Source organism: Dromaius novaehollandiae, chromosome 6 (assembly GCF_036370855.1).
Source record: "Dromaius novaehollandiae isolate bDroNov1 chromosome 6, bDroNov1.hap1, whole genome shotgun sequence".
NCBI classification, from domain to species: domain Eukaryota; kingdom Metazoa; phylum Chordata; class Aves; order Casuariiformes; family Dromaiidae; genus Dromaius; species Dromaius novaehollandiae.
In genome coordinates this window covers 26,637,520-26,654,738 of record NC_088103.1, presented here as the reverse complement: position 1 = coordinate 26,654,738, position 17,219 = coordinate 26,637,520, and the positions used below count along the sequence as shown (strand labels likewise).

Sequence of the window (17,219 nt, the reverse complement as noted above, 5' to 3'; positions counted from 1 at the left end):
CAAAAAGGCAGAGTTTGGGAGAGAGGACATCCTAGCTTTCTTCATCCCTCCAGTCAGAGCCTTGGATGAAGATGAGGAGAAGAGTGGGCTTGTGTGGGAGGCTGTAGTAAAAATTTCAGTTACGTATTTCTTGGTGGGTTTAATTGGTAAATCCATGAAATGAAGGGCATAATTCTTAGGGTGAACAGAAGATGAAGAATTCTGTGGCATTAGATGGCAGCACTGAGCACTGGGCTGAAGGATGAAGTACTGTCTGATGTTGTTTTAAGAGGAGCATGTGGCACGCAGCAGGGAAAAAAAGAAAGAAAAAATTTCTGGGACTGAAGTGTCATATCACCTGTGTTGGCATCCACCTTCAATAGGCACAAAGGCATCAATCTCTTGGTGCAATTTCTCTGGCAAGGAGGAAATGATTTTTAGCACAAGGTCTAAACAAACACCCCAGGGATTTAGCCAAATATCTGTAGCCTTGCCATACACATGATGCAAGTATTACAATTTTGGCAGGCTCAGGTATATCAAATATGGCCCATGTGATTCTGCATCACAATGTAATTACACAGCATGTGGCTAGTTAGATTGTACAACACAGTGTAATCGCTGGGGCAAAAAATGCTTTCAGACAGAGAAGAAGAAAACAGGGCCTGCAGAGCACCTGAGGAAGGAGCAAGTCTGCAGCACCTCAGCCCCTGTAGCACAAACCTTTGTTTGGTGAGCAGTGGTCTGGAGGGATCTCTTTGTGTATTAAGAAGCTCTGAATCCCAGCAGCTCTCCTCGGGCTTTGGCTAAGCCTGCCAGCAGCAGAAAAGGAGTGAGGGAATATCCCAGATCAGCTCCAGCTCATCTCTCGCTGTCTTAGGGGCTCTGACCAAGTAGCCTGGTCACAGACCGCTGGAGCCAGCTGCCCCCATCAGCCTAGCTCTCCACAGTGAGAGTTAATGGTGACTTATGTCTGTGGGTGGTCAGGAGGAGGAGGAGGAGGCCTTCCTTTCCAGCTGTCCTTGCTCTCAGAAGAACAAGCCTGGTGTGCTCCCAACACACAGGTCTCTTACCCAGACTGGGAGCATTGGTTGACCTGTGACTGCACAGTGCAACAGGATTTTCTCACATCAACCAAACAAGTCTCTTGGCCCATATGCAATCCAGTAGAAAGCCCCAGGAATGTCCTGTCACTCTGGAGATGGCCTTGCTTCAGGTCCTTAGGAGCATTTCACCCCTCAGGGCCTTACGTCTGCAGGCCCTTGGGAGTATTTGTTCTCTTTTGGGAGGGGAAAATGCAGCTGATCCATTGCACTGTCTTTGTGCAGTGCTGCTTGTCACTGGGGCTTCTCATTTATGGTTTGTCTGGTGTTATGGAAATTCTCGCTCTCTGGGAACCGCACTCACACCACCCGCGTCTTTAACTGCTGGGACTGCTGTCCCTTCGCAGCGGGCGGCTTCTCAGCTGACAGGTGCCCCGATCGGGTCCCAGGCTACACACACACACACACACACACACACACACGCACACAGAGAGTACTGTTCACACTCACACCAGTCACAGTGACTCTAGACTTCTGTCTTACAGTCTTGCCGTGCGCCTTATGCTGATCAGGCTGCGCACCCCTCCTCCGGCCGGACCGAGCTGGGACTTTAAACCCACCCAAACCCTGGGGATGGGACTCGCACCCGTCCCCCTGGCACGCCTTACGGTGGCCAGCCCGCGTACCCCTTCAGTGCACTGTTACCAGACCAGAATTTAGAATTTAGGCGGGAGTTTAAGACTCACCTTCTCGGTGCCTCTCGTTGCCAAAGATCCCAGGTGAACTCACCCGATGGCGCCAGACGGTCGTTTGTAGACGAGAGGCCCCGGCAGTGGTCACCTGGGGTCCCATCTGGGGTGCCAAACTGTTACGGAAATTAGGCTTGTCGGCCACCGTAACAGGGCTTGACGCTAGGTTCCTGCAAGTAGAGTTCAGAGCCAAATCAAAACAAATTAAATTTTAATGACGCGCGTGCTGTAATTACAGCTCGAGCTGGGTGCCTCCAAAGAGGGACCCTAACATAAACAAATCCTGGGTAATTATAGTTTTTTCAACTTACATTTCCCACCCCTCATGCGGTAGTTAGACCAATAGTAATTTTTTGGTCTGGGGTCTCCTGCTCCTCATTGGGTCTCATCGTCATTCTGAGGTAAGCTGTTTTTCTCCTTATTTTTGTTTTTTTGCGGTCTCTGATGACGGTTGTACCTCTGTTTTTGTTGGGTCTGGCAGTTGTCTCCCAAGGTCTTATTTTTCACTTGTTTTGATGTCTTCCCTTTCGGAGTGGGTGACACAGGAGCACAGACTGCGTGTGGCTTCCTTATCTTCCCAGCCTGAACGAGCTCTGAGGCACTGTTTTTTACTAAATGAGGTAAAGGTTTGTTCTTTTCCCACGTGCGGCCTAAGGCTTCAGCAAATTTAGCTACTCGTGCTAAGCAAGTTTCATATAAGTTGTGCTAAGCAGCTCTCTCTAGACAGTTTCAATTCAGTATTCTTTAACATCTGGGAAGTAAAAAGATGTTTAAAGTCTTGAGGGAGCAAAAAGCAGGATAAGGAAAGCCAGTGTTTGTAACCAGGCTGACTGGTTTGATGTCCTACAAGGAAGGCCTTCCTCTGTGTAACTAGAAGAGAGCAGCAACCTGCTGGTGTCACTGGAAGCTCTCCCAGCCCAATGCAAGAAAATATTGGAAGAAATTGCTAGGCAGGGTTCCTAAGGGAAGGGTGTGTTTTGTTTTTTTTTTTTCTTCCTGTGAGCACCATTGGCTATGGGTGCATGATGTGGACAACTCTCCTTTAGGGCCTACTCCCAGTAGTAACAGTCTGCTGCCAGACTGTTAAATGAAGATAGACAAAGTGGCTAAGTGCAAAGGTTATCCTAAGTGACATGGCTCTCTTGGTTTCTCTTTGGTTTTGCACGCTGCCTTTAGAACCAAAAATGTTTCAGTGCAAATATTGAAGTTTCTGGCCTTATAGTCATCAGTGGGATGATCATAACTGAGTATTTCAAGGGTGCAGTTCACCTTATTTGTGATTCAACCCCAAGACATTCCTGTCTGACTCCATTAACTGTAGTGGGGGGTGTAGACAATCAGATAAGATGTAGGCCTATTAGCTATGGAGCCTGTTATTTTGAGATATGAGGAATGACCCATATTTTTTTGTCAGTGGATGTTAAGGAAAAAATGGACAGAGGTGAATGAAGAAGCATGTAAAGAAGGGAATTTGTATTGCTCTTTTGATTCTTCTTCTTTTTTTGTTGAAAATTTACTGAAGCCAGTGCAGCCAGAACCAATTTATCAGGTTATTGCTTACACACTGATGGGGCAAGCGTAGAATTAAATGAAGGCTGAACATCCAGGAAGCCAATAGATGACAAATTTCCATATATATCACTAGAAAATTAAATGAAAAACCGACACCTTAGCCAAGTAGCTTAAAATCCTATTTAAATTTGTATGCCATGGTTAGATAAATTAGCTAGACTGCTGTGTATTTTTTCTTGTTTGCATTAGGTCATCTAGGTTTGTTCTTCAATTTGAATTGCTCTTAATCATTAACCAGATAAGATTTATTTCCTTTCATGAAAGCCCAGAATATTTGCTTGCTGCTTTTCAATCTGTGCTTGTGGTCAAGGGAGTTCGGGGCATAGCAGTCCACTCTGTAGTTCAAGTGTTCCTGCTTTAACGCGTAATGACATTCAGTGGTCATGGCAGGCAGGAAAATGTGTCGGAAATGCCTCCCTGACCTTTGTAAATCCCTCGTCTGCCAGTGGCACGTCGTGGCTGCCACAGGCCAGGTATAAGGAATGAGACGGGACCCCCTGACAGGGCACCCAAGGGTGCCTGTCCCTGCACCCTTCTCCTTTGCAGTCAAATAATAAATAACAGTCTCTCCTAAATAACTTTTAGTCTGAGGGTTCAACGTACCTTACATTGCCAGGTATCATGAAAGAGGTTATGGTACGTTAAAAAGGTACACTGAAAGCGCTCATGCTTTTTAATAAAAGCTGCTTTGTTAGTCTAATGTTGGATCCTTTCAGCTGATGCCTGGATTAACTGAGTTCATTAAGAAACATTTAACCAAGCCATTTGTGCTGACAAATCAAATATCCTTCCTGCCAAGTCCTTGTGAAATATCGTATAGGCTGTGCAAAGTGTCTGTTTAGCTTCTTGTTAGTACTTTGTTTTGCCTCCAGTGACAGTATCATCTCAGCTATTGAACACTAACAGAATTAGTTGTACTGTACCACATATGGATCAGTGTGTATACTTTGCCTTAGCGCTACTGGGAGATTTACGTCGGTTAATGACTCTTTATTTGAAAGTCATACAGGAGGAAGGCAGGGGAAAATACCCAAATGTAGATTTATTTTTTTTAATTGTCAGGTTTTTTTGAAATGTCATATTTTTAGACATCTTCCAAGTGAGGAAAAATAAATCACAGCTGATGCCAGCCTCTTCCACTAGTCCAACTGCGTTTAAGCCAAATGATGGTGGACATCTGTCATTTTTATGACAGAGAACGCATTAGGCACTGTCATTGCTAGAGAGGGTGGTATGTACAGCAGAAGACGATTGCTTTGAGGACGGACTGAGCCACCTTTCACAAAGGAGGCAGGAATGAGAGCTGCAGCAGAGGAGTCTTTACCTGGGCTTTGTTCACCCAGTGGTCTCATGCATTAAGCCTGCAGTGGAGAGGAATGGAAAAGCTTGCTACATGCTTTGGTTATGTGGTGGGGTGAAGAATGAAGACCTGAATGACGACAGCTGCCACAGAAGAGAATGGGCCATGTGGCCTCTGAATCAGTCACTATTAAACATTAAATGAAACTCAAATACAAGGAGTATCTTAGAAAATCTCACTTCAGCATGAAGTACACAGCTCTTTGCTTTAATCTTGTGAACTCTGGCTTTGGTTCATTCATAAGTTCATTTTTTTATGTTGTTTTCCAAGCCATTGCTGCTTGTGTCCTGCCAAAGAAGCACTGTCTGTTTATCTGCTACCCTAATCTGCTCATCAGTTCATGGAGGTCTTGTCCCTCAGGGGACGCAGGTCATGAAAGATCAGGCTGTATCAGTTCAGCTGTCCCTGCCAGAGTTTTCCATGAGTAACTTTCACCGTGATCCTGCAGAACGAAAGTGGCAAATACCTATTGCCAGGGAAGCGATCAGGGCCACCTCCATCAGGGTATGGTGTTGTGGTACAGCAGAGCTGCTCTAGTGGCTACCCAGTAGTGGAGTATTGTAGTCCTAATAGTCTCTGTCCCTGCCAGAGTTTTTCATGACTGACTTCCACTGTGGTGAGCAGAAAATAAAGTTCCAGAAACTCCTCCTCAAGCCTGCAAATTCTCCTTCTTCCTGTGTCCCTGTTTGGCTGTGTTGGCCTTAGCACAGCGATGCATTGGGGTCTTTGGTGAAGGCAACCACTGGTGCTCCTCGGTCTCCATGCTTGTACTCGCAGCCCCACTGCATACTTAGCAGCTTGCCACTACCCCCTTCTTCAGAGAAGCACCCCTCACCGGCAGTGCCCTCCACCCTGTCCTGTGCTCTGTGCACTGCTCCTTGACTTGTAGGGTAGTAAATACCGTTTCCTCATTTCCTTCCATTTTCTGGCTCACTCCTCCTTTCTCAAGTTACTTTACATTTCCTCAGTTACTCTATAGAGTCAGGAAATGTGATGAACGCTTTTACCTCATTTGATGTATTTTGGCTTGATTGGAGAAGCCTTACTGACAGACATGAATACCTGTAAACATGAAGCTAAAAGGCTAAATGTAGGTCTCTAAAATATTCTCCATCCAGAAACGGAAGCCTCCCCGATGGTAAGAAAATATGTAAATCTGTCTGTGTGAACTTGTACTGGAAGACTAGGCTGATGAGACAAATAGCCAATAGCATATTCTCCCACAGACATTTGAGTCCCAGTGCAGGTCACACGTTGGGAGCCTATGAGCTGAACTTCCTCGCCCTTCTGGGGGCTGAGCAAGGTCATAGCAATCTGCTATTTATTGGAAATCCGTGATGAACAGAAGCCATTTCATTGGCTTGGTTCTTGTTCAGATGAAGTGTGTTTTGGGTTAAATGAGTTTGTTCACAAATGTTTAACCAAGTCTTTTGCTCTGACTGGTGAAAAATTTCTGCCATCATCTGGAAAATAACATTATGTACTTTGAGCAGAGTATCTTATCTCTAGCACTGCGTAGCATGTTACAAGTGTATGTGTTACACAAATTGTTGAACGGTGCAGTGGTGACTGACCCCTATTATGTGCTAATCACAGCAGGTCCTCTGTCTAATTGCTGCCTGAATTAAGGCAGTGGTTGACATAGTCATTTTCTACAAGGAAGGAAGGAGAGTGCTTTCTGAAAGAAAAAAGGTTTTAGCAGCCGAGATGATGTTACTCACAGCAGAGCAGGCAAGAAGATTTCCACAGGCCAATCTGCATAATGATAATACGTTACATCTGAAAATACAATACATGTGGATATGCGTCTGATGATACAAGTATTATCCAGCCTTCCCAAAGTGCTTGACCAGAGCAGACAGTCCAGCAGACCTTAGAAGAGACTGGAACTTGCACAGCTGGTGATGTTAGAAATGTAATTGCATGTCCTTGCCTCCCAAATCATCATACAACATCCCACCCTCAGGGGCTCAAGGGGCATATCTGTCTTCTTCAGAAGCTGGGTCTCATCTCCATTCATTTGTGGTATCTATGTAATTACACAAGGGTTAATTTGCATAAAACCGTTCTGAGGTCCCTTGATGCCCAGCACACTCCCAGTGCATGGTTAGCCAGAGGGTATGTACTCTGATGTTGTAATGCTTATATCCAGACAGCCTCCTTTGCTAGGCAAGAGTTCAAGCGTTCTTTTGATAGTGAATAACAAAAGGAATACAGGTTGAAACTTGTCATTTTATTTATTATTTATTTATCCCTGCCATTTGCCCTCTCCTTCTGGAACAACTTTGGGGTGATGAAGAGCTCTGTGGAGCAGGCTCCACCAGCCCTGCACCACACAGCACTGCGTGCTGTCCCTGGGCTAGGCTGGCAGTGCTGTGCTGTGGGAATGGTTTGAACGGGAACCTGCATGTCCTGTGCATTTTGGGGGGTCTCAGCAAACTGAGTGGTGTGTCTCAGGGAAAGGACAAAGGGCCAGAGACCCACGTGTCTGAGGCAAAGAGCCACAGAGCAGTCAGAGTGCAAGCAGAGCCTAGAGTGGGGTGGAAAGCCCTCTGCACTCACCCCTGTTTATAGGGGCTTTGGATTCCAATGAGGATGAGGCGTGGGAAACAATATGTCATTTCATGTTTTATGTTTTATTAACTCTTTAATATTCATTAAACTGATCATTCTGCTAAGCTCTGATCATGGTGCATTTGCCCATAAATGCACCTTGATCATCTTCAACTAGTTTTTAGAGACATCTTGAAATGTAAGCGCTGCAGGTTGCTGCAGGACTCCGTGGTTCAGGCAGAACATGTGAACTCCTCAGTGGCAATGCAAATGCTATAGACAATGTGATTGGTCTGGTTAAAACAGCAGACCAGGACGAGCTGAGTTTATTAGTCAAAAATCTGCACGTGTGAGTACAATTGTGTAATTTCATTCCAGAAATGGAGGTGGAATACCTAAGAACTCGGGATAATGCCCTTTCTTCCACCACAGTGCCCCCCTCCACTGTGGTCACATACTAGAGTGACTGGCAGATGTAACCCTATGCGTGAGGACAAACAGCAAGAGTTTAGACATATACATTGCAGCGGGCTCTAAACATTTCTGTTTTCTGGTCCGTCATGTATCTTGGCTCTCTACCATCCGCTACCTTTATTCTGTAGAGGAACACACCAGGACAGCATTACTGTATTTACAGGTCCCAGTTGTCACAAGGACTGTTCCAGGTCTTAACATTGCCAGTCCTGGAGAAAGAAGTATTTCAAGTTTTTCTGACAGCACTAGAAGCTGATTTCTTTTCTTCTATGTTACAGAAAGGAACACAAACCAAAGAGGTAAAAGCCAGCGTATGTAAACAATTGCTTCATTCCTAGTTTGTTCATTTTTATCTTGGGCAGATTAATAAGTAATCTCCTATCTCAGCGGAAACAGAGAGGTGCCATTGGCTGATTTTTCCAAGTGCTTCAGTGCCAGAGCATATATATATAGCAATGGATTTGCAGGTCCAACTTCAGTTTCTTCTGGAACTTGACACCTTTTCTTTGGCCCACCATGGAGCCCCTGGGAATGACCACGATTTTCTTGATGACTTGTTTCTCATGCCTTCTCTTTTCAGCGTGGAGAAGTAAATCTCGAACAGGGAAGCAGCCTCCTGGCCCTATTGCACTCCCCTTCATTGGAAGCATGTTCCATCTGAACCCACGAAACGTGCCTGAAAGCCTGGAGAAGGTAAGGGATTGCCTCTTTTCTTCCTATGTTGTCTCCATTGCATTTAAAATGAGGTCCAGTGCAGATGGGCTCTCAGCTTAACGCAACAGACAATGTCAAAGCTGCATTAACCAAATGTCAGACTCAAAACAGAAAAAAAACTTTCTCAGAAATGTGTCCTTCTGAAATCTGTATATTGTCTATTATATTAATCATAATAATGATGAGTGCTCTGCTGGCCTCATGGCAGTACTGCAATTTGCAATGGCTTTGCAGTCAAGGTACTGATGCTGTTGCAGTATTTGTGGTACTCTTCTTGTGCCCGACTCCACACCACTCTGGCAACATGGCCTGGCCCTGGTTTGGGGAGGACCCCCCACTCCATTTTGCTGCCTCTTCTTCCTAGCAGATAGACGTGATCTCCTGGGAGTGGACGCAGTGAATGAAGCAGGAAAGTTTGGAGGTGAGGTGTGCTGCCCATTTCTTCTCCCAGCTAATGGCACATATTTGTCAAGCAAAACCTGTGTGTTGGGAGTTCTGCTGGAGCACCTGTTACTTACGTGACTGCATGGGGAGGATGGTGGATGGAGGAGGAGGGTCTCTGGGCTTCCAGACACTTTGAACGGAGGTGCCCTCCACTAGGTGAAAACGCTCAGGGGAAAATCCCAATATCCCTGGGAAACCAGACCAGCCGAGAAGCTCTAGGCTTCACCTACAGGCCCAGCAAATCCACAAGTTTTACCAGTAGTGTGGAACACGGTGGCATTGTAGTATTTTGCCAACCATGAATACTTGGAGAGGGGGAGGGTCAAGCGGTAACATAGCTGCACTGGTCAATAGGTCGTGTAATAGAAGGCTTTTGAGTACCATTGTCAGCAATCTACTTCAGCCTCTATTGTTCAGCCTTCATTTAGCTGCCTCCACATGGCAACTTGATACCAGAAGCATCGTTACTCAAACAATAATGTCTGTGGAGAGCCCAGAGGTGTGCACAAGTAACCCTTGTAGGTTAAATATGCCTGAGCCTATACTGAGCCTCCAACTCTTCTCTCTCAAATCCTTAACAGTGACTGAGATTCTGCTGAGCAAAGCATAATCCCAATTTTTCCAGTACAATGACTATGTGCCTCCAGCCTGGATATTGTTAAGCAGTTCTACAGATTGGTGCGTAAGAGAACAGACATTTTGTCGGTCATGGTGGTGTGGTATCCACATATTTCCAGAGCTTAAAAAATGACAAAAGACCCTTTGTATGAAGTGTTAAGGCTGACAAAGCTGCTTCAGAGCATTCACTTTTTCAGCACAAAAATGTCGTGGTGGCTAGCATCACTGCGTGCATTAGCAAACATACACATATGAGCTCCTTTTTGCCTCAGTGCTTCTGCATGTTGAGTCATGAGCACCCTCTAAGCATCCTGCTTTATTTTAGAGCACGAGATTATTCAGTTTCCTACTATAAAAAAATAGGACTTTATCTAGCTTGCTCTTAAAGACCGAACATAAGAAAAGGTGTTCCAGGTCAGACCAAAAGTCCATGTCCTCTTCTCAACTGCAGGCCAAAAGCAGATGTCTGGAAAAGCGTATGCGACTAGCACGAGGAGTCAGAGACTCTTCCCTGGTATACTCTTCCAGTTTCCAGAGATCTGTGGCCCAGGAGCTTTTAAAGACAAGTGTGGTGTGTTTGGGTTTGAAAACCCTTCATGGACTTCTGTGACCATGTCTAACTGCTTTTCGAGCCTGTGTAAACTGTTGTTATCCACCCTGCAGCAAAGAGTTCCAGACTGCTCTGAAGGCCCCGTGAAGAATTGTTTCTTTTTGTGGGATTTGGACCTGACACCTCATCCTTTCCACTCCTACCACCTGTTTTTTGTATGACTGTTCCCTCTTCCTCTGGCTGTAATTCACGGTTTAAAGATCTCTACACTGCTGCTGATCAATGCCATGTCTCAACAATCAGACCTCTTTGCTATGAAACCTCTCAGTGTCTCAGACCTCCTTGCTATGAAATTCTTTTTGCTTGATTGACATTCAGCTGTGGTGTTCTTTGTGTTCTTTCCTACAGCTCAGCAAGAAGTACGGTCCTGTCTTCACAGTACGTTTAGGCCCCAAAGAGGTTGTGGTGCTGTATGGCTATGACGTTGTGAAAGAAGCTCTGATTGATCAGGCAGATGAGTTCAGTGGAAGAGGCACTCTACCGCTGTTTGACAAATTCTTCCAGGGCACAGGTATGTTCTGGGTGATCTTAGCATGCAGAGCCGATGCTTCCAGTGCTTCAGGAAACAGCTGCAAAGGCAGCGAAGGAGGCAGTGTGGGGACTTTGTTTATTACCGTCAGGTATATAAAAAAAGAAGAATGAAAGACAAACAGCCCAACTGTCTACTTGGATCCTTGAGTAAATGGGAACTCCATACTCACGCTCACACTAAAGGTTTTTAAGGTCCTGGGCCGGCTTTGCTGAGTTCCTTGTTTTTGCAGCAGTCTTCAATTTCTGGCCCAAAATTTTGTTCATGAAGTATGCCTGTAAGATCTTTCTTTTACTCTCCCATCTCCAAAAATATCAGCAATACGTAAACCGCTAAGGAATCAGCAAAAGTCAAATTCCAAAGCACAAGAAAGAGAAGTTAAACACAGGCTCTGCCAGTAAAAACCAGGCCCTGGGCTCAATCAGCAGGGCAGTTTCCAGTATGGTATCTATCCAAGTAAACAGCTATTCCAGCGTGTACTACAGGTTCCGTGGTATGAAGAAGACAGACGGCTAGAAAGCAAGAGGGAAACCAGAATCCCCAGGATTTCCATCCAGCCTCCCCCTCAGCAGGTGCATTTAGTCTCCACCACAAGCAAAAACAGCGCTGTAGTGTAATGATTATTTCAGCAGCGCTCTTAGAGAAAGCCTTGTGGCATCCAACAGTGAGGAACACCATGCCAAGTACCCTTCTCACAGACTACTTCGTACTCCTCCTTCCCGTTGTCCCTTGTGTTTTACTCAACCTGCAGCAATCAGAAGGATCAGATCTGCCACCTCCAGAACCGCAGAGAGCTTCTTAGAGTTTGGGGCATCTAGCAATTGCAGTGGAACTCCACAGACAGGCGTCTTTGCATGCCAAGTATTTACTGTGTAACTCTTTCTTACTAGAGGAAAAAAGTCTGTCTCCTCACCGAGTCTCTGTTTTTCCTCCGTGTGTCAGGAATTGTGAACAGCAATGGGGAGACCTGGAAGCAACTCCGACGATTTGCCCTCACTACCCTGCGTGATTTTGGGATGGGGAAGAAGAGCATTGAGGACCGGATCCAGGAGGAAGCTCATTTTCTGGTGGAGAGGATCAAGAACACACGTGGTAGGACATGAACTTTGGGGCTACTAGGACAGCCTGCATGCCTGCAATGATAGGGAAGGGTGTGGCGATGCTTCACCAAGTGTATGACATGGGAAGTGGGCACATGGCTGCTGCTTTTGCTCCCTGATCCAAGGGGTCTTGAAGAAGTGGGTGACAGGATAAGTAATTTTCAGGCATTTGGTTTTGGGTCCAGTCTTCTGAACACTAGACAATACTTCCCAGCTCTTAGGGAGGGGATGATGGGGACAGCGACTACTATAGGCTGTTTTCCAGGGCAGGGCAGAGGGTAACCCCATTGGTTTCACCCTATGAAAGTCTTTTCTGGTAGCATATCAGCCAAGACTATTGCTTCTAACTACCTCCCCTGAGAGTGGCACAGTGCCAGCAGGGACCACAGGCTTCCTTTCTGCAGCCAGCCTTCACACATGTTTATTCTGTAAGAGAAAAAGCAGACAAACCTAAAAGGCTGCTGCAACATCACCGTTTCCCATGAGCATTGGTTTTGGTGGGATTCTCAGGGCCATACATCAGCTGATGAGGGACCAAGGCACTCAGACCAGTGTCCTGCTGAGAGCAGAACAAAAGACTTAAACCTTTTAAGCAAGAAAATCTTCACTTCAAGTAGGGAAGAATAAATTGGATAAGCCTTTCATCATCCGCTCAAAGGACTGTGGGACTCTGGGTCTTGCATAGATGCAAAACTTCCCAGTAGTGTCAGGGGAGGGAACAATGGATTGAAATAATGAATGCAAGATACTGATTTTGTTCCAGAGCGGCCCTTCAGGCCTGACAGCTTCCTAGTCCATGCTGTTTCCAACATCATCTGCTCCATTGTCTTTGGGGATCGGTTTGACTATGAGGACAAAAAATTTCTGACTCTAATTGAGTTGCTAGATGAAAATAACAGGATCCAGAATGCTATACAGACACTGGTATGTGCAAAATTTCATTTCATTAATAAATTTATGAATGATTACAATATTTTTATTAGTGAATATTTATTCATGTAATTAGTTTTGCATTGGGGTGGTCTGTCCTAAAGTGGGAGAAGACTTTTGAAGGCCCAAAAGGCAGTGAAGTGACCAATTCCTGAGTCTTTTTTCCTTAAGGACTTGCCATTGTATGTCCAAAGGAGGATATCATTGGAAAAGTAACCAAAATGTAGTGAAGTCTTTCCTTGAAGAGTGACACCATAAAGTTTGTAAAAGGCATTAAAATCCAGCTGAATAATAAAGACCTATTGTTCCAAATGGGTTTAACTGCCATATTTTATAATCACAGTTAAGAGAAAACTTTGCTGCATTCAGACTAACCAGAATGTGCTTTTCCATCATTTTATTTTTACAGTTATACAATTTCATGCCACGTATCCTGGACCACGTACCCGGGCCTCATCACAAAATGGCACAGAATATTGACGCAGTTTATAAATTTATTTCTGAAATCGTAACAGCCCACCAGAAATCCCTGGATCCCACCTGTCCTCGAGACTTCACTGATGCTTTTCTTATCAAAATGGAACAGGTAGTGTAACAGAGATAGCTTTTTAGATTACAAGAAAACCCCTGTTTGTTTGGAATCCCAGCATCTTCTCACGGTCATGACAGGGCACTCTGCTCTTGCAAACAGAGAGGGAAATCTGTTTTTCTTGGCATATCAGCTTTAGTCTGTCCTCTCCACTTTCTTACTAAGAATTTTTAAAAAGTGTCCGTGATGTTATTCAGTAAAAATTCTGTAATTGCTGGTGTTCTGGAGAGTGAGTGTTGTACTTCTAAAAGGACATTAGATGTATCTAAAAACATGTATGATGCATACAGGACTTTCCGTTGTAAACAAGTGTCTTAGGCTTTGCGCTCAAACAATTTGCCAAATCTTTCTCCAGGAGAAAGGGAATGCTCGTTCAGAATTTACCCCTGAGACCCTGACCAGAACCACACTTGACTTGTTCCTTGCTGGAACAGGGACAACCAGCGTCACACTGAGATATGGACTTCTGATTCTCCTGAAATACCCAGAGATAGAAGGTAATACAAAAGGGAATAAATAACTGAAAACTCCTTTTTTTTTTTACATCATGGAATCAGTTTGAACAACTCATGTCATTACTACAAGTGTCAATGTTCCCTTGACTAAGGAAACATGTATTTACAATATGGAATGTGTATCAGTCTTAGTTCTGTTCACAGTAGAAAGGTATTAGTACACAGTAATTTCATATATTCCTGGTGTGCCAAAACCAAGTTTTGCTGTAAATACAGGACAGGCCTAGGCAAAAGGATGGGAGACTTGCCCATTCAACACTTACTTACTTCCTAACAGAGAAAGTTCACAAAGAGATTGACCATGTGATTGGCCGAGACCGAAGCCCCTGCATGGCGGATCGGAGCCAGATGCCATACACAGATGCTGTGATCCATGAAATCCAGAGATTCATGGATTTCCTTCCACTTAATGTCCCACATGCTGTGACCAAAGACACCAAGTTCAGAGACTATCTTATCCCCAAGGTCAGTTCCACTGCTTCTGAGAAAAGTCATACTCTCTTGCCCCAAGAGAACAAAGCCATGATGTGTTCTGTTCATTGTGTTCTATTCTCTTTTCAACCACATTGAAATATGATACAGAAACATAGAATAATTTCATTTGGAAGGGGCTTCTGGAAGTTACTTACTCCAGCCCCCTGTATTTGAAAAGAGCCTTTCCATCCGCTATGTGAAGAGGGAGATAGAGCTTTCCAGTATTTCACACAAATGTAAGCGATCAAGCTTTTATAATTTATTTGGAAAAAATATTCGTTATTCTAACCAGCCTTAGCATTAAAATTCATTGCAAAGCATCTTTGCCGTACTTAATCTCTGCATAAACCGGTGACACACATTTACTCACTGAACGCTCATTTTAAGCTGGTTAAACTTTAACTACCTAGATTAAAAAGTTCTGTTGGCTTTTTACAGAGTAGAGGAGTAAAGGATCATAAATCAATGATCAGTAATAATGCTATTCAAGCTGTGCTCTTCTGCTTAGGGAAAGAGCATTTCTAACCTTCTAATATCTATGGATTAAATAGGGATTCATTTGAGCAGTTTCCTAACTCACCAGGGTTTTCAAATCCCATGTGCACGTGCAGACTTAGGTACCCTGACCTCAGTAGCCCAGAGCTCTGCTAAGTTTTGCACTGTTCCCTTTCAGCTAATCCGTGAGATGATCACAGAGCTTACACAAGCCAACAGAAGAGAGGAAGAGGGCAAAGAAGAGCTGGAGCTTCCTGCTCTGGACTGCAGGGCTGGCTGCATATTGTCCCCATACAAACTTTGCAGCTGCATGCTCTTCCTATACCAAAGCCAAATAATTCACTGAATTGAATCCAAATAATCTCAAAGCTGGAAAATTTTGAGAATTAAGGTGTCAGCTTTGGGGGGGGGGGGGGGGGAGGCAGATACCTCAAACTAATGGTCCTTTGGAGGCATTAATAGGCCATAATGGTCTAGGCCTGTGTTTCCCTTCATGAGTGAGTATTCCTGCTTCCTACCTGTTATAAAAATAGTTGTTATGGAATGAACTGCATCAATGAAAAAACGTAGCCAGTTACCTGTTAGAGACGAACAAGTACGGTTGATCTCAGTCAACCCTTCCTAAACTTATTTTCCTGCTCAGAAAAAAAACTGTTTTTTCCTAATACTCACCCAAGACTTTTCCATGACGGCTCTTTTGCAGTTCTATTAGTTTGTCTCATGCAATTTTAATCTTGCTGCTTCTTATTGAAGGCTGTATATAATGGGTCCATGCAGGGAACTTCTCAATGCCACTTTGCTTTAGCGTATCTCTGCTTTAACTTTCTTCTCCTCTCTTTGCTAATTCAGGGCACTATGATATTCCCCATGCTAAGATCTGTCCTACATGACAACAAGGAATTTCCAAATCCAGAACAATTTGACCCGGGACATTTCTTAAATGCAAATGGAACCTTTAGAAAGAGCAACTACTTCATGCCATTTTCTGCAGGTAAGCACTCTATCTATTTCAGATCCCAGGCTATCCTCTCCTAGAGACTCTCTGAAGATTTCAGTGGCTCTGTCACCATGGTCTACACAGTGACACCTGGTGCTCTCCTGTTAGAGTCACTTCTGGGCAGCTCTAAGCCCTGCACTGGCGTTCCAGTTGATTTCATCTTTTACCATTACAAAAGCTCCTCCAACGGATTCTACAAGGAGAGCTGCATGAAGTGTAACCCACAGCCATGCCACTTGTCTCTCCAAACTTAATATCAGACAGCAGCAGGCCTTTGCCCACCAAGCACTCCCATATTGTTCCAGACACCGAGCCCCTAGGTTAACTCATTCGCTTCCCCAAAATGCCATAGTGCTGCCTGTTCATTCTGAGATGTCTGAACTTTCATTAAGCAGGGATTAAAACAAGTTACTAGAAAAATATTCCACTATCACCTCACTTTTCTTTTTCCTTGCAGGAAAACGCATCTGTGCAGGAGAAGGTCTGGCACGGATGGAGCTATTCATGTTTTTAACAGCCATCCTGCAGAATTTTACTTTGAAACCTGTTATCGATCGCAAGGACATTGACATTTCCCCAATAATCAGCAGTTTTGCAAATATGCCAAAACCTTACGAGATCTCTTTCCTTCCACGTTAGCCAAGTAAAGACAGTTGCCAACCTCCAAGCTCCTGAAAGCTCTGCTTGAACGACAATCATTTTCCAACCTGGAGGTACTAAACACTGAGACCATTTGCTAGATTCTTTATCGAGAGACATGTCCTACTAAAAAGAAGAAAATGTTTGTATGTATCCAGCTCTAAGGCAAGTAGGTGGTTGCACAGGGGAGGAGACAGCTCCCTATGGCAAAGCTATACAGGCTTTCCTCCACGCCTCCTCTGCCTAACCCAGGTTCCTCTCTGGGTCCTTACCTCCTGACATACCTCAGGGTATGTGAGTTAGTGCTCTCAGAGCCCTGCTACTGCTGTCTGTGCCACCTGTTCCTCTCAGCACAGCAGGAACAGTGACAGCTGTACTATAGAGTTTTCCCAGACACTGCTTGAGGTACATGTCTCTCCTCTGTAGTTTCTTTCTTTTTTTTTTTTTTCTTTGTGACCTGCTTGTGATGGTAAGCACAAACGGTGTAGAACTGTTTTTTTTCCTGTCAGAAGATGATGATCTTCCACCCTCAGGGGCTCAGCAGACACTGTATTCTTGCCATAGTATATATCCTCTCCTTCGGTGGGGATGGAGTTTATCTGAGGACTAGGCAGATGGGTCCCCTCTTATGTGATTATAATAAAGGTCTGTGAAATTACACTTTATATTGCAAAATAAAGAAAAAGTAATAAACTGGACTGTTGCTTTTCTGAGAGTCTAGACAAGGGTTTTGGTGGATAACCTGCCTCCACACAGCCTGGATGCCCAAATGTTTCCCCAGACTTGTACATACACGACTATTTTATTTCACTCATTTATATGAAATGTATTCTGG

At 44.5% G+C, this 17,219-nt stretch overlaps 1 protein-coding gene across 1 annotated transcript; it reads left to right on the top strand.

The window, feature by feature from the left end:
- The first annotated feature begins 8,193 nt into the window (after positions 1-8,193).
- Positions 8,194-17,082, top strand: LOC135328716 (cytochrome P450 2H1-like). Its single transcript, XM_064513975.1, has 9 exons — positions 8,194-8,423; positions 10,465-10,627; positions 11,588-11,737; positions 12,509-12,669; positions 13,085-13,261; positions 13,620-13,761; positions 14,057-14,244; positions 15,598-15,739; positions 16,203-17,082. The coding sequence occupies exons 1-9, from the start codon at positions 8,247-8,249 to the stop codon at positions 16,382-16,384; spliced, it is 1,482 nt and encodes a 493-aa protein (XP_064370045.1). The 5' UTR covers positions 8,194-8,246; the 3' UTR covers positions 16,385-17,082.
- Positions 17,083-17,219: the final 137 nt, after the last annotated feature.

What these genes read in the sequence shown, in the direction of transcription:
- LOC135328716 (XM_064513975.1), top strand. Translation starts at nt 8,247, where the DNA reads ATGGAGCCCCTGGGAATGACCACGATTTTCTTGATGACTTGTTTCTCA. An exon ending in TTCTTATCAAAATGGAACAG is followed by an intron (nt 13,262 to 13,619) that starts GTAGTGTAACAG and finishes ATCTTTCTCCAG; the next exon opens with GAGAAAGGGAATGCTCGTTC. An exon ending in GAAATACCCAGAGATAGAAG is followed by an intron (nt 13,762 to 14,056) that starts GTAATACAAAAG and finishes ACTTCCTAACAG; the next exon opens with AGAAAGTTCACAAAGAGATT.